At 31.8% G+C, this 21,582-nt stretch overlaps 1 protein-coding gene across 3 annotated transcripts in view; it reads right to left on the bottom strand.

Annotated features, from left to right (window-relative positions):
• Positions 1–21,582, bottom strand: part of LOC148279122 (uncharacterized) — a 144,599-nt gene that overhangs the window by 44,448 nt on the left and 78,569 nt on the right. For all 3 annotated transcript variants that reach the window (XM_088230420.1, XM_088230418.1, XM_088230417.1), the window contains one exon: positions 17,001–17,136. In XM_088230420.1, coding sequence (XP_088086546.1) covers positions 17,001–17,136 — 136 coding nt within the window. The remainder of the gene's footprint in view (positions 1–17,000; positions 17,137–21,582) is intronic.

The following is a 21,582-nucleotide window of genomic DNA, read 5'->3' as shown; positions in this document are numbered from 1 at the left end:
ATGTCCACCCTCATTCCAATATAACACCCACCCTCTCACTCACTTACACTCACACAAACACACTAGTATGTATTGTACGTGTATTTAATGTATTTCTGTGGATATCTGTCATTGGTTTTATTCTCTGTATATTTTATTTGTGGTATTTTTGTTAAATGTATTACTGTTGATATCCCCAATAAATAAAATAAAATAAAAAATAAAATAGTATCTTAAAAAAAATAAGATAATCTTTTAACGAAAAGCTCCCTCAGAGACGTGAAAAATATAAATATCGAAAGGAATATTGTTCAACATAGAGTTAGCGTTTTCAACATGCATAACAATTTGAAAGTTGGTCGTGTATATTGGGATGTGGAATAGTTTATGTTCACGCTGTTTCGGGTTAGTCCGGAACATAAAAGCTAACGCACCGCATAATTTCAGGGTTGTCGGCGGTACCGCGCAATAATCGAAAGAAACGCATCGTCAGATACACGTTACTTCGGGTCTTTAAATGCTGTTACCAAGCATTTGCTAGAAACACTCAGTAAAATAAAGCCATGGATAATATCCGCACTCTCTCACGTAGAGAAATCAAAGAAATTTCTTCTGAACCCTCTCCACCATAAGAGACCTTTAACTCACATGGTCCCCAAATCATCGAGCCACTCTCAAATCTACTTCGCACCCACGAGTTTTAAAGAATTTTCAGTACTCGTGTATCACTAAAAGCCCTGGCAGTGAGCATCGCGAATCCTAACATCTTAAACGAACGACTACAAACTGTTTCGACCTGATCATGAAATGTCGGGGAACTCACGAAAGAAATGCCTAAATCTTTAACTTCGAATTTCGCATAAGATTCTGGACATTCATTCCATGGCGGAAAATAAGCGTTTTATGGACCCTGCTGAAAGACATAACTAAGTATTTTGAAATATTCAAAAAAAATATTTCGTCTACCCTATTCAGATACGTTTATTTTATCTGCCTAGAGAGTACGAAAATCATCCAAAGTTTTTATCATCAAAAATTATTTCAAGTCATCCGCAAATAAAAAAAACACGAAACGACTACAACACGTTTAATATCAGTTATAAAAATAGAGAGCAGTAATGGACCTATTTTGGATACTTGGGGGACACCTGAGTAAGTAGTAATTTTTTTTTATGCAAACAAGAAATGAAAAACGTATTGATTTTGGTTTTAGAGGTAACTAGACATTAATTTTAGCACTCCATCCGAGAAACCGATCTCACTCTGCTTGTTTAACATAACATGATTGACTGTATCCAAAGTCTTTGGCAAAGTCTTTGTATGAACAGTCAACCTGATATCCTGCATCTAATGCAGCTGTAAAATAGTATTTAATATGATTAAATTTGTTCTAACCGAGCATGTTTTCCTGAACCCATGCTGTTCATCGATTATAAATGACTCGACTCGAGAAACGATGATTTTACTTATTAAAATTTCAAATACTTTGACTGATGCTGAAAGTACAGCTATAGGTCGAAAGTTTTCTACGGGTGACTTAGAGCTTGTGCACAGGAGTAACTTTAGTTATTTTCCAAATTTCTGGAAAGACTACAGTATTAAATTACAAATTAAAGAAAAAACAAAGAGGCCCCTTTTAAAAATCTACACATCCTATAAAAAAGAACGTGGGTAAAAAATCTAGGCCAAGAGAATTGATATCATTATATTTGTTTATGATCTCTGCTTCGCCTTTCTCATTAATATTAGTACACTGCTTAGCAGCCTTAACGTCAAGTAGCAGAAGTTCACTACTATATATAGTTTTGAAGTGACCTGCAAATGCTTCCACAATATCTGCGCCCCGAACAATTCAATCACCCCATGTCATGGTTTTAATATTTCCAGCGTTTGCTTTTTGAGATTTAATGAAATCCCGAAAATAATCCACATTCTCGAAAATATTGTTTTCCGTTTTGGAAATAAACACGACATTATGATGATGTAAGGTGTTAAAACAATACGTAATTGTCTGCAAATATTTAGATCCACTTAAAATATTGTTGATTAATCAAACTGGTTCAAGAAGCATAAAAATTGTAAAGTATTTTTAGACAAAGTATTTTTTAAAAATTACTTTACAAAAATCAACCTGTGGAAGAATAAAAAAAATCGAAATCAAGACGACTTATAATATATTATGTCATCTTGATCTCAATTTTTGATAACAGCCAATGATAAATAAACAAATTCTGTAAATGCCAAGACTTATAAATATAGTTATATTTGTTTACCATGCACCCGAAAACAGCAGATAAAACTGTGCTTTTTGCTGGATGTTTGTAGTTCCCATAATAAACAATGTAAAAAAATGACTGCTCTATTGCCATAATTCAGAAAAAAAATACGGGAAAACGTTATTATGAAGAAAAGTCAGACCGCGTTTCCCCTCAAGATAAAACAGTACTTGATATACTTTCAAAGTTTGCTTCATAATGCTTACACATAAAAGAAGAAATAGATTCGGTTTTCTTCAATAAAAGTATTCATCTAATAGTACACATAAACTCATGCTGAACCCCCTAAAATTATGACAGATAACTCATGCCCAACGCGTATTTAGTCATTCTTCAAGCGACAGCTGGTTTTGACGTGAGCTTGATATTTTATTTGAAGTCTGATTGTGCGTGAAATCGTGTAACAACTGTTCGAATAAAAGGAAAAGATGGTCTCACTTTTCGTTGATAAGTACAAACCATGTTTATGATTAAATTTCAAATCTAAAAATAATAAATATTCAAATACTGAACTTATGTAGTTATTCGAATACTGAACTTATGTAGTTAAGTAAATGTTTACATTTCAATTCCAAAACATAAGACAATTTGTTTTTAAATGTAGAATTCTTTTTGCAAATGTCAAACTCTGCTCTTTTTACCTACGGGGGTTCTTTTTATTCAGGAATGCGATTTTCAAAAATGTTTTGACTGTCAGTAAATATTTTTTTAGTTTTATCAAAAATCCAGTAAAAAGAAATAAATGGGTAGAAACTATGAGGAATTAAAAAATATATTCTGATTGAGATCTATAAAAAACCAATAAAATTTGTGAAAATTCAAAAACATTTTTTTTTTTTTTTAATTACATCATTTTAATTATTTTGTATATGCATTCTCTTTAAATGCAACCCTGGTGATGGTTGAAAAAAACACTTACGCTCCTTACTTTCTACTTAACAAATTGAAGATTTTCAAAGCTTACATGTGCTCGTGGCAAACGTCTACATTTTGCTGGAAACCGCATGTAAATCGGTCAGTCTATCGAGGACACACATACAAACATTGCACTTAATATTTATAGATTTTATTTATTTTCTCCTGTTTGAAAGAAAAAAGAAAGGAAGGCTGATCTGGGGTTATTATGTGTGCATCCGCGACGTAGGGATTTTTTTAAAACAAGAATCAACGATAAAAAAACAAAAAATATTTTTATTTTATTATGTTACTTTTCATTATTGTTTTAATATTTTAATTTTTACAAGTGAAATTATACGGAACGGCTTTTAACGGGTACGGATTTTTTCTTATCTTTTTTTCCATTGTATTTACTTATATGTCGAAAACTATAATTGGCTTACAATTTTGGTTTATTTGTAAATATTGTATTTTTTGTCACAATGGCTGTTGTTTTCTTTTAGTAAATAAAATTAGAATTATTTTTTTTTAAATACATATTGTATCCAATACGCAACTTGAGCCCTATGAAATTGAGACTTAACTCACGCCCAAACGCTCAGCCGTTCCCGGTACGTATTAAGTCGTTCTAACCATCGCGCGTCGGCGTCGGCGTCGTATCTTGAAAGCATGTAAAAACTGTTCGGATAAAAGTTAAAAAAATGGTGTAACTTATCATTCGTTTAAAGGTACCTAGGTATGATTGAATTCAAAATAAAAAATAATTTATTTTTAAATAGCAATTCAAAAAATCTAATATGGGTAGAAATCATAAGGAACTAATCTAATTGGGATTCATAAAAAAACGAATGTTCTTTGTGAACATTCAAATCCAATGCGAAAAAATAACATCCTTACAATTACTATAATTTTGAATTTTTGTTTATTCAGAAAAACAACAGCAATACAAAAGAATATATACAACATTATAAAAAAAAAAACATAAAATAAAGCCAAATCAGTTTTCCACTTAAATACAATTATAAAAATCCAGTTCAGTTAGTTTTTGTGTATAAGGATGCGTGGGTAAGTGAGTGAAGTGTGGTTTTGGTAGATATGTGAATATGTGTGTGAGTGTATATGAGTGTGAAGGTGGGTTTATGGACAGGGTAAGAGTGTGTTCGATATAAGTGAATAGAAACAACTTAAATTATTAATATAAAAATATTATTTTTTTATAAAGAAACCATTTTTTTTCACATAATTGTTTTTTAATTCTTGTTTTAAAGTGAGTTTACTGCAGTTAAATATATCTCTGTTATTAAAAATTCAATACAATTACGCGCCAAGCGAATCAGAGGAGAGTTCTGTGCATGGTTGGTGCGAACTGTAGGTACATGGAAAAGAGATAGATTCGTGTGACGGGTGCGGTAGCCAGGTACATTAAGGGCCAACTCAAGACGTTCATTGAGAATGTCATGTAAAATCCCTATATCTTATACCAAACGACGATTCTCAAGACTAAGTATATTATGTTTATGACAAGAAGTTTTATAGTTAAGGTCCGTAAATCTGGATCTCCAATTGAGATGTCTCAAAAATGTTTGTCGAATATTTTCAAGTCTTATCTTGTGTGGAATACTGAGGAGACCACATATTTAGTGTAATATGCAATCTCGTCGAATGCAGCTCAGATCGGATAATGAATAAAGCATTTACGTTCCTAACTTGTTTTCTATAGATCAGGTTGAAGATTTTAAGAGTTATAAATATGCCTAGACTAAAGCTCATCATTTTTCAAAAAAACCGTGCGTAAAAAGGTCTAGTAATTATTCAGCCTATCGAGGACACACATACAAACATTGCCCATATTAATTTACTAGGTATATTAAGCACTATCTTTGTTTCGATTAAATACCCGTTTGTACTTTTCAATCAATATTATAAATTCATTTAAAGACTAACTTTTCAACTTCAATTTATCTTTTTTTACCTGCACGTGCTCACAAATTAATGTTGAACTGAAATTTAACTTATATTAGTTGTAAGGATCGTTTAAACCTATTATTTGAGTCTAAGATCAAGGCAAATAGGTATAGTTAGGGTTGGATTAACTCAATTAGGAAATTACGCTCTTGAGACTGAAAAGGGGACACCACAACAACCCTGTATGGCAGGGGTCGTTAAACTTTTTACAAAAGGCTAAATCAACACTTGTACTCTGAACCGGCCATCAACCAAATAACGTTTGTTAGTTACATAGATTAATATATCAATATTTAAACAGAGATAAAATCATTATTTTGTGGTCAAAGATATATTTCATTGAGATGATGGAAATATTGATACACATGGATATTCAAGGGGATTACTATCTATCATAAGCTGATTTAATTGATCATTTTACACATAGTTTAAAAATAAATTATAGGAATTCTTGCGTGCTTGTGATTTACCAAAATACTTTTACTTTTGGTTCATTTTCAGTGTCGCGATAAGGCAGCGTTAGAACTTCGAACCTCTTATCCGCGAGTCCGTGGCACTTCCAGGACCATAACCCGTTTCTGTCTAACATTCACTCTTTTTTGAGATTGAGACAAATCTACAAAGATTTGGACAAATTCAAAATATTGATGTAGATTACACACACCTGTCTTATAAAGGCAGGCAAAAAATTGTAACGAGTGTTGCTGCGAGCTTGTTTTTGACAGTTTAAAAAAAATATAAAGCAAACATTTCTGTTTGTTCTTTTCAATGATTGTGTGTAAAAATATAAATTTTATTTATTAAAAACCTATCATGAAATTCTAAAAACATTCTTGATTTTGTGCTGCACAAGCCTTATGCACGTTTAAATAAAAAAAAAATCTTGTTTTTCGGAAAGTTTTGAAATACATTTTCTCTTTAAAAACATGTATAATTTATTAATTTCTAATAAAGTTTTTATATAGAATTCTTTGATTAATAAATTTAATTATTATGTTCTGATTTTTTTAATGTTAAAAACTTAATAGAGGTTTTTGAGAATTTAATCGAGGGTACCGTGTCGGACACTATTTAATATTTATATATATTTATTAATTTATTTTTTTACGCCCATAAGGCTTTAATAAACATAGAAGTTAAATGAAACATGAGTGTATAAACAACTTTATTTTTTTAAATTCTATATAAAATAATATCTCATCTAGTAATAATAATATTCTAATAAATTAATTATTATGTAATCCAGTTAGAATCTAGTTGCGATTAAAATGTATAATTTTACGATATTGTACGAAAGTATATTTTTTATTTAATATCTGAATTTTATCTTGATGTTTGAAAGTCTGACACACTCCGCTCCTATTGGTTAATTTGGTTCGGTAAGTGTCATTATCTGTTGCACGTGTAATTTATTTCACAATTTTCCGACTGACTTTCAATTTTCACCGACTAACTTTTTTCATATTGAAACCTATTTTCCTACTTTTTTTATGTTTTTTGTGTAAAATCTATTTGTGTTTATAATTTGTGTAAAAGGTTGGCGGCTTCCGCGGCGAAGTCGAGCTCTCGGGGCGTCCGCAGTCGTTCTAGGAAAAATCGGCCGGTCGGATCCAAACGCGCGAATGTTTGAATCTGACCGGCGCGGCGCGGCGAGAGATGCAAAAGACGATTCCGAACGCACCCGAAAGCCGATCTCACTGCCGTCTTCACCAACTTTCATGTTTTTTAAAATCTGACAATTTGGCATAAAAAATGTACACTTTCTGAATTTTTAATTTTCCATACGCTATGCGTCCAGGCCTGGCGAGCTCTATCTGAGGAAATCGAGAAGCTTTACATTTTAACCTACCTGGTTTTACCGAATTCATTTCGACATTTTTGTTGATTTTATTCTGGTTAACTCCATGTTTATCCGGTTCCCCAAGACAGCCCTTTAATAAAGGAAAGGTTTTTCTACTTCAATAGCTGGCCGGGGACTGGACTTTATAAATCTCATTCAAATATTCTTTATTTATGTAATTTTCGTTTTTTTATGTAGTGTCTTAGGTAGGTGTTACCAAAAATTTTAAAACTTTAAAACACACTTTTACAATTTTTGATTTGCCCCGTGAGCAACTGCAGCACGATGCAAATGTATTGTCAATTTTTTACATTATTTATTTAAAATTAAATCGTTACCTTCGGCCAGCTCCTCTCCATGTTCCGTAGATCGTCGAGCGCTCCGCCTTGCAGTTGTAGCTAACCACGTCTAGAGCCTGACCGAAGGTTCCTCCTGCTTGCAGACCGCTGTGTACGCCATGCTCCAGGCGGGGTTATCTTAGGGACAAAGCAGCGAGGTTCTCCACTGCAGGCCTCCGAGCTGAAGCAGGGTTTGGCGATCGACCTTCCTAGGGACTGCGCAACGGCCCCTGACTGCAATCTATATCTGATAACTCTATTACCCCTCTCGGAGAGAGAACGTAGGGAAGGTCGTAGCCCTCTGCACAGTCCCTGTATTCATCTCACGACGGATCACAGGGTCCTGCCGTTGCTAGCGACGCGCCGTCTCGGTTCCGGACTTACAACTCGAAACCAGGAATTGGAGCAGTAGTCGAACAGGTGATTTATTTCCATAGCCCGCCTACTGGCTGTCCGCGACCTTTCCTGCCGGGCGCGCACGCGCGTCGGCAACAGGTGTAAAACACCATATTATTATTCCTTTCGAAGAAAAAAAGTATTTTCCGAAATGAAAAGTACGTAAGTAAAATTAAAAGTATTCAAATCTTAACTAAAGAATCATGCAATACACTCTAATGCTTTATTCATTGTTTTTTTAGTATATTAATATTTAAAAATGAAAAATAAAAAAATCCCTTTTTTTTACCAAATAAAAAAAAAAAAAAAGTTTTTTACCAAATACGTTTTTTAAATGTTTTTAAAATTATGAATATTACTTAAAAAAACATTAATATGAATATATTATAACTGTGGTAAAACTTTTCGATTAGGAAAAAAAACGTATTTATTGTTTTATAATAAAGACTACTTTTGGTGAAAACGTAGTGATAATGTGCACGAGAAGAATTGCGTTATTTTAACTGTTGCAAAACGTAAATTAATAATTAGATCAATGAGAAAGGCATTACAAAACAATAATGTACAAGAAACAAGGAAGTAAGTACATAGTTCAAAATAACAAGTTATTGTAACGTGTAGTAATTTAGGTAGAATGTATATTTTGAAGTACTAGCGGTGAAACGAATTTTTTTTAAACTCACTCAAAATCAAATAACCGATTTTTTATGATATGCGAGTATAATATATAAAATATAACATCAGCGCTCAGGCCGTAGTTTGCCGAACCCTGTTGTCAGACTTAGTTACTATAAGATATCAAAGTGTGACATTAATGTCAGATAAATTATCCCCATTTGTTCTTTGATATCTTCAATATATTTTTTATGTTAATCTCTTTGTCTGATTTAAATGGAAAGCTTAAATTTTTTTATTTCACGACTTCTACTACTACTACTACTCTACCACCATGTCATTTCACCGTAGGGATAGGCTGAGAGGGTGGACTGCTACACACGTCTATCTTCATTTCTAGCTTTTTTCACAATCATACATCATACATGCACACATACATTTATACATTCATACAAATGCCCTCCAGTTGTGAGTGCTTTTGAGGTGATCAGATTTATTTCAGTGTTTGCAATGTACGAAGGTTATTTGTTTCAGGTTCCAACTACTTAGGTGACTGTAATTAGATACGATCTTCTTTATTACATATGTTCTTTTATTAAGCGATGCTAAAAAAAATAAAATCAATAACAATAAAAATTGAAACAGAAAAACAAAAAATAAATTACAAAATACAAAAAAAATCGAGATAATTAAAACAGACATTATCTCCATTTAACAATTTACAAGCTAAAAGGTCTACATTTTACGGACCAGCTCATCATCTTCTTATATGCATTGCAACTGACAAACATGTTACAAAAACACTTGGGGGCCAATACTGTAAAATGCCTCTGAAAATAGCAGTTCTATATTATTTAAAGGATATTTTGTTGAGTTATATGCTTTATTAAAAGCCAGAAGGAAATTAAACCGCCCTGACATAAAGCTGTCCGAGAGTTAGCTCAGTGACTCACATAGAGTATCTGAGGGGCACCGGGGTGGTTGTTTTAGCATTATTGTAAATTTTTTTTTTTGAGAATATCTAATGGCTTATCCAATTTATACATGACGCGATCGATTAAAACAGTGTAAAATTATTTAATCTTTTAACTTATTTACTTATTTAATCGCTCTGGAATCTAAATCTTAAACACCTCACAATGCGTAGAATACATGTATCAATCTCCTGAGTTTTTTTGGAAATAATTATACCAACAGTGGCAGTCAATTATTTATCCCAGATGTTTTAATTCGTGATTTTTTTAAAGAGAGAATATGTATACACTGGATCCTGTCCAGGAGTTGGGTTTATATCATATGTGCGAAGCAGTATGTTCAGAGATACATCCGGTTGGGTAGATCCACTGAGGCTAAATGCAATGCAATTACACAACATTATTTTTGGTACGTGTACTTATACACACACAAATCTGGATTTTCTCCCAAGGGGGAGTAGGTATATATTTTTATTTATATCCAAAAATCAAAAAAAATGTTACCTGTGTGGATATTCGCTAATAAGCGGAATGGGGAATGTTGTAGTACCTACTTAAAGTGGCCACTAACCCAGCCAATGAAAGGTCATAAGCCCTGTAAACGCTCGAATATCCATAATCCTGAATTTGAAAAAAATCTACCTCATCTCTGTAGGGATATAAATAAAAGCAATGCAATTAGTTTTTTCTAAATTTAGGGAAAGCGAATTTATACCCAACCACTTTCTCACTATTTCCATTCCTGCTGTGGCCTCACAGAATATATCATCTCACGAACATTCATAAAAAACAAAGGAAGTATCATATACAAAAAAAAAATTCCCGTGTTTCAGAGGTGAATATCATAGACAAAAAAAAGTAATGAACCCAGTAGTTTACAATAGGGAAGTATCACATACTACAATTACCGATAAAAATCAATGAAATTGATTAAGAATAATTAATTGTATTTTCAAAATCAATATGGATATTGTAGAGAAATGTTTTCATACATGAATGTAAAAAAAAAATTCAATAAAAATATGTTAGTAGAAAACCGCGACGTATTGGGCTTTGGTTGTTGTGACGTCAACATTTGTGAAATTGTTCTACACAAAGTTCAATGGCGAGACAAATAAACATTAATCGTGACGTATTAGGGGCAGGCCAATGGATGACCGTTTTTGCGGGAATTCAAAATTACAAATTTAAAAGTGTTTTTTATGCAAAAAAAAATGTTTTTACTGGACAGTATTTCATAGACATTCATTACTTTCAAAATGTAAATAAAAACGCGACATTTCCCTATTGGATGACTTTTGCTTTTAGTTTATTTTTCTGTGTCATCCAATATTCTTCTGGTTTCTGTACTTATACAGTTATAATAACCATTGTCAAAAGCTTTACTCATTTCGATGAATATTGCCATAGTTTTACTGTTTCCATCTCAACATCCAAACAGTGTTTTCGATAGGTTTGCTATTAATTAATAGTAAAATATATTTCACAAAATAACATAGCTGCTGTATTTTGACTCACATCATTTGGTTTTGCGAGCTGAAATGTATTGTTAATCAAACACATAATTTTCAGCAATATTTTGGTGTGCCCAAAGATTTGAAGAAAATCGCTGGAATCAATCATCCAAAGAGTTTATGAGAGATAAAAACTCCTTTCTGATAAACAATACGACTTAAAAGTTGTTTTCGTTACTCGCTTATCTGAGTCAATATGTAAAAAAAAATGTAAATATTTTTACTTAAAGATGAAGCGAGCACTAAAACTGACGCATTTATTAAAATAAACAATAAATAAAATATCTAGTGTAAAGTCTACGTTATTTATTTACATTGTGGTGAAATTAATGATTGATTTACAAATTATTTAGTTTACATTACAGCGTTATTTATTTTCAACTACGAATTTCATATTAAGAATATCTTACTCGCGTCTTCAGGATTTCCCAAATATTTGTCCGGGATTGCCCAATTTAAAACTAGCAGATAATTATTTTTTCGGGTGTAGTTAGTATGTTTTACTCCTGATATTTTTAGCGGACTATTTTGATTGGCGGACTATATTAGGACTACGTTATTTTGGTTAGTTAAAATGCAGGCAAATAATTTGCAGTTTTACACTAGTACGCGCTAACTAGCTAGCGCGTCCAACAACAAAGCGTTAAAATAGTTCAAGTGTTGAAACACATATTTTTTATTGTCACCACTTGCACTTTGTTGAAAATAAAATAAAACATGTCAATTAAATAATAAATGAATATGTCCTTCATTCGATTTGAAATGTTTACAAAGTGCGAATATTCGAAATTGAGAGTATAAAACAACGGAAAAAAAATTCCGCTGCACACGTACATATATTGATTTATAGTTTATATTATTAATACTAAAAATGTTAGAAGTCTTTATTAAAAAAATCGAGGTGTATTTTTATGAACTCATTTCTCAAACAAAATAAGCCAAAGTAGAATGTTTATATTCTATTTGATCCACTGCATTGTTCAATTTAATTCGGAATTACTCCAAACGTGAGTATTTCCCTAATAACATTACCCACACGGTTAACCTTGAGATTAAATGTACGATGTACGTGTCTTGTGCGACTTAAGGAAGTTCTTTACGAAACAAACCACGTAATAAACAAGCAGAGCCATCTGTGAATCTCAATAACAAATCCAGGAACAGAAAATCCAACCGAGAGATTATATAAACGGATATACATAAGTTTAAAAAATCCAATTTGTTTAAATATGATACTGATTTATTTATTTATTCATATTTTTTGCTGACAAACTATAATTAATTATAAAAATAATGTGACCTCACTTGTGTTTCCCGTGCCGAGAACACTTAACAATATATTTTTTTTAAATTACATTTGAAAATAAACAAAGAAGACTACCTTAAAAAAACGAAGATAATTAACAAATATTTAGACAGTTTTCAAAACAAGGTATTTATGTACATTTATATTATTTATATTACAAAATACACAATGAAAATAACAAAAACCTAACATAAGCTATACACTTGTGGAGCAGTTGATTCAATATTGCTATGGGCGAATGAGACAATCAATTTTACTTCTACCTAGCTCCACTATCCTTTTTTACAGCCTTTTTACATATTTTCTCGTTACTAATTGTTTTAATAGATAGTGGAAGTAGGTTATGGATTTTAATTGAATAATACTCAAAATCCCTTTGTCCGAAAGTGGTTTTAGTTTGTATTTGTTTAAGTTGTCTTTGTGTTGAGAATTTATTATTTGAATGTGATGTATTGTGGAGGTTATGTTATGATGATAGTAAAATAAATTATAAGGTAGGTGCCAACGTCTGAACAAGAAAAAAAATAAAACTTAGTCAATTAAACAATGATATCATCACATTTTTTCCATCAACTCTTGTGTCCGAATGTAAAATATGTCATTACGGTTGAAAAAGACGTAAACCGTATTTTTTGTAATAAAAAAAGATCAAATTTCAGTTTGACCAAAAAATTTTTAAAAAAGTTGATTAATTGTTTCCATCACTAATGACAAAAAAAAATGCTTTTTTAGGTTGAATAACTCAATCCGATAAATCTCACCCGTATTAAAAAAGGTTTAGTCTCTCTTACTTCACAATCATCAATAGATGCAAGAGTTTAAGAAATATAGATGTTTATGTTACACATATGTGTGTAAAGTGGCCACATAAACCAGCTAATGATAAATCACAAGTCCCGTAGATACCTAGACTTTAATATTCTCCTCTTTAAAATATTATTCATCTTTGTTGTAATATGTTAGGAAAAATAAGGTAAAACAACCCAATTTGTGCAATTTTTCAATTGCGACAGTTATTTCATTTTAAACTTTTTATGGGCCCTGATTACAATGAGAATTTATCTTCAATTTAATGTACAAAGTAAAATTTAGTTTTCTGTCTGAAAAGCAGAACAGACATACAAATTTTTCTTCTTTCCATGTTCAATTTCTGGTTACCGACGAAGATACTTTAATTTTCATACAAATATGCACACTTTCGTATATAAATATCGATATAAGTTTGTACTATCCTTTAAAGATAGCCGTACATAATCGCGGCCATGGTACAAATTTGAAGTTTACGGAAATTTGAAAAAACGTATGCTAATTTTCTCATATCAAAGATATGACGCAAACTTAGAATCATGTCACTACCGACGTAATTTACCCGTTTTGCTGAATAATCGATAGTTTATTTTTAAAAGATTTGAAAATGAGTAAATAAACCATAAATAAGTAAATTAAGACAAATATAAGAAGCTTTTTTTAGCAACTTTCATAAAACTAATGCTTATTTACATTAACGCGTGTATAAAACAGAATCCAAATCCCAAAATCCCTTGAAAAATATGAAGCGATTTATGTTATTGCGTAATGATACAATATTTTTTTTCAACAAAAAGCGACATTTGCGTATCTGGGTCGAGACATTTTTACCCGAAATCCTGTTTTTGATTGCATTTTGACGTTGATATTTCGACGCTTCTGCTCTCCATTTCATTGCCACAGCTGGGACCTGCTTCGCATCTCAATGTAGGAATATAGCGCTAATGATGTACATTACTTATAACTTTTCTGCGGCCATTTCCGCGCCATCCGACCTTTTAATGTTTAAATGCGTAATTCTTGACGCAGAGCACCGCCTCTCTTGTGAACAATGTGCGAACGAACAATAGGACGAGTTTATTTAAGAAAAACTCGTAATACAAAACGTTCCTGGCGTACCTTGTACGCGGATACTGTCGGTTTATTATTACCTTTATTCCGGATTAGAATCCCTTAAGCAAAAAAAGTACAATATTATTCGGGTTAACGCCACAAAAGTTACGTAAATGTAAAGCTTACAAATAAATGATATGATAAGCCACTTTGGCAACACAAGAATGGGGTTTATACCGTTTACATAAATATTTAAATAAACAAAATACTGTTTATTTCAGATAATTTATTTAAACCAAATGTATCATTAAATGCACAATTTAGCGTCAAATAGTGCATTTTAATAACTGTTAGTAAGACTAGCAATAATATATTTTTAAAAAAAACGAAAAATAAATATGGTTATAATGGGTGCTAATGCTCTTTACTTGTATTTATGTAAGATTTTATCTTTAATCCGCGTCTGTCTGAGAGTGGTGATCACGCCCGACTCTAGGCATGGCTCGTCTGTGGACATTCTTCCTCCATCTGGAACGGTCTTGTGCTGTTCTGTAGATATTGTTTATTATGATAATTTATTGACCATGTTCATCTTGTCGGTTGACGTCCACGCGACCTTGTCTCTTTGATAATTCCCAGCAACATAGTTTTTTTTTCCAAATTATTGGAGTTCCCACTGGAAATATATCCAAAGAACTGCAAGATTCTTTTCCCGAGCATGAATGTAAGTTTTTCTATTGTGTCTAGTTCCAAAAGTAAAGATATATTTGTACGTCTGGCTTTTCACGAAATTCGCCGCTAACACATTTAGAAAGTTTAGATTTTTTATTTTTAGATTATCGAAGTATCCAACACTTTACACCGTACATGTACACTGAGAAAACCAAGGCCTTTGCCAGTCTCTTTTTGGTTATACTGCGATTCTTCCAAATTTTTGTCATAGCACTTTGACAATATCAACACGTCGCCGTATTTCAACATCACACCCATCACCATCGCTGATAAGAACCTAGATAAATAAAGTTGTTAATTATTTCATTGTTTTTGTTTTCTCAAAGATAATGATGCTACTTTATTAGCTCGATCAATGGCCATAAGCTTAGTTTTGATCATATTCATTGAGAGTTACAGGTTTGAACTTACAGCATCTGTTCGGTCAATTAATCTTTTCAATTCAATTTCTGACGATGCAATAAATGTAGTGTCATCAGCATATCTCAGATTAGATGACTTCCTTCCTCCAATTGTAAAGCCTCTTATCCAGCCGTTAAGTACCTTTTGAGTGATGTGTTCACCATATGTATTAAACAAAACTAAAGACAAATGCAGCTCTGTCAAACACTTTTTTGAACGGGGAAGTTATCTGATAGTTAATTGTTAAAATTCACAATTGCTGAACTTTTATTGTTAAGGGATTTTATCAGGTGAATAAGGTGTTCTGGTGGATTTCATTGAAGACAATCCTTAATTTTCTCCAATTTACACAATCAAAGGCAATTTTATTATCAATGAAACCAAGAAACACTGGTTTGTTGAATTCTCAGCTATTTTCGATAATTTGCCCAACCTCAACTGCTAAATATGCAGAAAAATTTTACTTGAATGCGAGGTGAGTGCAATCATCTTATAGTTGTCGCATTTCACCGTTGCACACTTTTTGTGTAGTTGGCCTAAAACAGATGAGATAAATTGAGTTTACCCTGAAGATGGCTCCCGCAATGGTAGCCGAAACGTCGGAAAAAATCCAACACACACGGTATCACCCAAAAAAAAACTAATTCATAACAGTGACCGTTAAAACCTTCGTACCTAGATGATGTACAGTGTTTTGCCTATTTTGCCCAGTTTCCTATAAAATTACAAATTGAATGTATTGCCTGGTAACCTTTTGTCTCCTAAGTGTATAATAAATTCAGCTGGTATTCCATCTGGTCTGGCTGTTTTATTTAACTTGCGATATTTAACGAAATTCTTCACATTTTTTTTTTAAACATTGGGCTTTTATTCTTGATCAGAGTATAAAAAAGAGTTTGGATCTCTCATATATCATATAAAGGGTCATAGTAAAGGTCAGAAAAATAATCTTTCCATCTATTGAATACAAAGAAGATTTAATTTGGGTATAAACCATTTCAGTTTTTATGGTCCATTTTCGGCACTTGCGTCAAGATTCGGATTTCTTTAACAGGTCACTGGTTTCAAAGCAAACAAATGGTGTTAATTATTTCCGTCTTGTATTTTCTGCAAGATCTTTGTACGTGGTTATTTATTTCTGCGTAAGCTTGCTTTTCCTCTTCTGCGTTTTTAAAGAGATCCCATGTCTGTTCAGTTAACCAATGTTTACGCTGTCTTGTCTGCTCAGATACACCACGTTCACTACCGCAGCAGTATAGCAGATAATGGCTTTAAGTCTCAAACATTTTGTTCTAAGGTCTGGTTTGGTTGAAACTAATTTAGCCTCTTTTGTATCAAATATTTGTACTTTGTTTATTTTATACAAATAAATAAAACAGCCCAAAATAAATGTATAAACTTAAGTTTTTTTTTTAAATTCTATACAGATCTACTTTTATACACTGTAACCCTCTAAAAAAAGAGATTTACGCTTGTGCTTGGAGAGTGACTTACACTATTGTAGTTGTTTTTTTATAAGAGTTTATATAATTTTGAATATACGAGTATATGAGAAAAAAAAATAATAACAAAAAAAAAAGAAAGAAAAAAACATTAAATAATGATACATTCATACTAATTAACATTTAATGCAGTTTTTACACGTGATAAAAAAAAATCTTTAGATTTAGTTTAAATTTAATTATTGATATATTATATTTAACTGTTTTTAATTGTTTTTAGTTCACTGGGGAGATTATTATAATTTTTTACACCTTTGAAGACAAAGCTATTTTGACCATGACTTATGCTCCATGAATATTTTAAGAAACGCTTTTCACGTAAGCATTTAAAACTTTACAAAAATAAAATTACGGATGGGCTTTTAAAAAAAATGACAAAATTAGATATCGCACGATAAACTTACCGACGACGTGCATGTAGCTCGACTTCATAGCTGTGTGGAATGAAGGCGCATCCGCCGACACCTCACAGCGGTAGCGGCCAGAGATGGGCGGCGTCACGGAGCGGAGTACCACCACCGAGGGGCCGGACCTTCCCAACTGTGGAATATTCAGCCTGTAAGTGTTAATACTACATTAAACATTATATGCACGTGTATTAGCTGCGTGGAATAAAGGCGCATCCGCCGACACCTCATAGTGGTAGCAGCCAGAGATGCGCGGCGTCACAGAGCGGAGTACCACCATCGAGGGACCGGGCCTCCCCAACTGTGAACTATTCAGCCTATCTTTAAGTATCCAATATTGTTAAGTGAGATTGAATGACGACACGACTTGACTACTGTAGCTATATAAATTAATGTGTCCGCTCACAACTCAAATTTAATGTTTTTTTAAATTTTAATTCGAGGAGGTATGTAATTCACTATTTTCAAACAATTTCCGAAAAATTGTTGTAAAGGCGTGTAAATATCACTCAAATACTTACTTTACTTATGTTTAGAAATGTAATTTTTCATTAAAATTCTTTACTAAAGCAGTTCAAACATCACAAGCAAATGTTTTGGGCTTGCTCTAGATTACATTACACTAAAAGTAAAAGAAAATTTACACTTTAATACCTTCGGATAATGTTTTAAAAAAACCGTCGTATGTTGCAACATCTCTCTTAAGGTCTAAATTAGTAACAATATGCAGGATAAGATCACGGCTGTTTTCCATCACATTTATTTCAAGTTAAATGTAGGAACTATCCAATCAGTGATTCTGGTGAGAATATTGGTGATTTGAACCATTTAATTTTTTATTGTCCTGATGGAAACGTCTCCAACGGAAACCGGAAAAAGTATCCATTTACGTGGCTCTAGTATGAGAATGAAACAAATTATGTAATTGTTATTGAAATAGTAACAAAATTTATAGAAAAATCTGAAAACATTAAATGTAGAAAAAATACGGCGTTTTCATTCAAAAAATCATAATCTTTTTGATGCTGCGCCGAGTAAATGCACAAATGTTGTTGTTTATAAATGCAATAAGGATAAATCTATCCCACTTGTAGAAAAAAAAAATCTCGAAGACCATTCCGAAAAATGATAATTAATAGTATTGATAAACAATTCACCACCATTATCCGCTAGGGAAGAAAAAAAAAACAAAATCAGATAATTTATCAAACTCTTCAGTTTTTTTGCATCTTTCTGGTACTTCTTCAGATGGGGAAAAGTACTACTATTATTAGTATTGCATTTATATGAAGAAGACGTTTTGTCAACTTGCATATGGTAATAATCAAACCCAAAACCAAAACACAATCAATTTCGATAATATTTATCAGATAAGTGATAGTTACAAGGTTTGATACAGGGTAGCAGTTGCAAGCGCATCCACTACCCTAAAACCTGTTAACTCTGTTTTAAGAAATAATATTTCTTATTTATTTGACCACAACAAGCTGAGAAGAGAAAAAATGGGAGCCAGAAATATTTTAATAAAAAAAACCTAGTATTAAAACATTTTACTGCATCATAAAGAGCAAAATTAGTGCATTGACTTAAAGCTTTATTTTCATTTTAAAAATATAAAAATCATTAGGTTAATGAATTAGTTGCTGTTGTAATTTTGCCCATCCTGAGATCTTTTACTGTCAACGACTGTAAAATAAAAGAACTTTGTTGCAAAAGAATCATAAAATCTCATTTTTTAATTACTTCAGGATTAGGACTAATATGAGCATATTTCACTCATAAATAAACTTTAAAAGCGATAATTGACATGGTTTGCTTAACCGGCATGATACAGACCTTGTTTTGACAGAACTACCGCTTTTGCGAGCCATAACGTCAGAAGTATTAGTGTAACAAGTACACAAAGACAATATAAAGGTGTTGGACTTTTTGAAGATTCCTTGTCACACACAATCAGCGGAAAGATGTCTTGGGGGGAAAAATGCGAGAAGTTTTTATTTGCGCCTCACAAAATTCGAAAAAAGTGATGTCGACGTTCAATTCTAAGAAAGATTTTGAATTTAGTTAGTTTGCTTTTTTGCATGTACTTTTATAGTTATATGTGTAAAATCTGATTTTTTTATTTTATCACCCATTAACAACCTTTAGAAATTCTAATAACTACCTTAAAAACGCATTCAAAAATTCACATTTTTGTCTCCAATATGCTATTTTTGGTATTTTTATGTTCGTCTAGTTTGTAATTAATTTATTTTTATCTTGCGTTTTTATTTTGCAATGTATCAACCAATTAATATTATTCTGTTCTTTGAAAAAAAAAAAAAAAACTTTTAAATTTTTTTTTTGTAATTTTTCCTTTCGGAGCAATAATTTTCTTATTTTTTTATTGAAATCCTTTTTTCAAAGAAGATTTTTTAAAAAGCTTTTTGTTACTTTTCTTATTGCCTGATACAAATTTTGAGACCTATTACACCAAAAACAAGAATAGCGTAATTTTTTTGTATGGAACGTGACACACCCTAATACATAAGCATTAATGCTCGTGTATTTATTGCATCTAGTATTCGCCAAACATCAATCTAACTAGGCAGTATCTTACTGATTGATTGATAGATGAATTATGTTTTTAGTTGACGGGTTCCGAACTGGTGGTACTAATACGGTATTCATACATTCAGGGGGAGGCGGAACGTATTTCACAAGTCATGAAATAGACGTGGGCTTTCACTAAGGCTAGGTTAACGTTCGCTTTGTAGTGTTGGTAAAAATATTATTCTGATTAAAATAATAAATCTTATGTCAAACGTACATTTTTATCATAAAATTGCTTTTAAATTATTTTTTTAAATAGTTGTAGATAGGTTACGACGCTGGCTCTCTATGATGTTATTAATATTTTATTTATTTATTTATTTTAAAGAAACAAATAGTCGACAATGATATAGTAACTTTTTTTTTTAAATACAGTTTAAAGACAGACCAGCAAAGTTTCTAAATAAAAATCATGCATATTATTAAATTGTGTTACAACAAAAGGATATGTTTATGTGTATTTGTATGAGAATAAGTGTAGATGTGTGTTTATGTGTATTAGTGTGGGAGTAAGTGTTCAGGAGTGTGCATCATTAAATAGTAAGTGAGATCGTATCGCAGCCAGAAATAATAAGTCTTAATTTATTTTTAAATAAATTAAGTGGCATGTAAAATATATCAATAGATGAAATAAAAACATTATAGTTAGAGCAAAAACGATAGAGGAAAGAGTGTTGTGCATAGTTAGTGCTACAGACTGGCAAATGGAATAAATACTTATTTCTTGTCACGCGAAAGGGGACATTGGGAATAATTTTGGAGAGTAGGTTAAAAGAGTCTAATTTATTATTTAATAATTTATGTAAATGCATAATTCAGATACAGTGCGTCTATTTTCAGGTGTAAAAAGTCGAGTCATATTAACGAATCAAAAGATTTTTACGTATGTTCTAGTTTTCACAGTTCTAGTGAAATTAAAGCAATTATTTATTGCACACGGCGGCATATTTCTGCGTCATATTGAGTTATGGTGAAAGCCATTTAGAGAACGAAGGCACGGAAGGCAATTACCCACCAATTGAATTATCATTTTCTTCGCGCATGCGACGTGATTACATAAGTATACGTCATTAGTTACTCGTTTCAGCGATTGCGATCGAATGACAGTTAATTAAAATGTTCACGTAAACCAAAAAATTCAAAGAGTTTGAACAGCAGAAAAAGATTTAAAATCTTTTTTAGCTATATTCTGTGAATTTAAAGAACTCCCCTTGTGTTTATTATACTCGGAATACAATATACATTTTAATTATCATAAATGGAGTAAAGCATTATCACTTCATTATATGATTACATAGATAAAACCTTAAGCACTCATAATTATTTTTTTTATGGTGAGATTTAAAAAAAAAACTGTTGTTTAGTAATATTGGTTTATTTATAAAGTGTATTTAATACCATGTGCACAATTTCTTTGCTTATATATTTAAACAAAAACTCTTTTTTTCATCAATGTAATTAGTGGGCAATCCCACTAACTTTTGGCTAACGTCGGAATATATTTTGGCCTATTCTTTAGTACGTATTTTTTTCTTACTGTTTTGATGTTGACCATAAATCGATAGCTCGGTTCCATAGAGATACAACTAGAAAATTTGTGGCTTTGAGATTTATCCATTATTTTAAAAAAGCACTTCTTTTCAACTCTACAAAAGTACAACTCAAAAAAATATTGGTTTTCTCTTGCTAGACACGTGTTTTCATATGGAAATAGATAAACTAAGCTATTTTTTATTTCCACAAAGATACAACTCGGGTTATAGCCTTATGGAAATGCGAATTAGTTAATTATGGCGCTCCATAGAGAAACAACTCAAACGACAGTTGACAATAAATTCGCAGTTTTGCGCTCAAATTCCTTTGTGTTCGCTAAGTCCTATACATAATCCTTTACAGAACACAAATTTTATATTGATTTACGTCTTGCAAACCTAATGTAATATGTTATTTTAACAGGTAATAAACGTACTTATTTATTAATATACAC

This window comes from Micrasema longulum, unplaced genomic scaffold (assembly GCF_059751315.1).
Source record: "Micrasema longulum isolate JH-2025_06_02 unplaced genomic scaffold, ASM5975131v1 h1tg000759l, whole genome shotgun sequence".
NCBI classification, from domain to species: domain Eukaryota; kingdom Metazoa; phylum Arthropoda; class Insecta; order Trichoptera; family Brachycentridae; genus Micrasema; species Micrasema longulum.
Note: the sequence above shows the minus strand (reverse complement) of the source record. Positions and strands in the feature narration are given on the sequence as shown.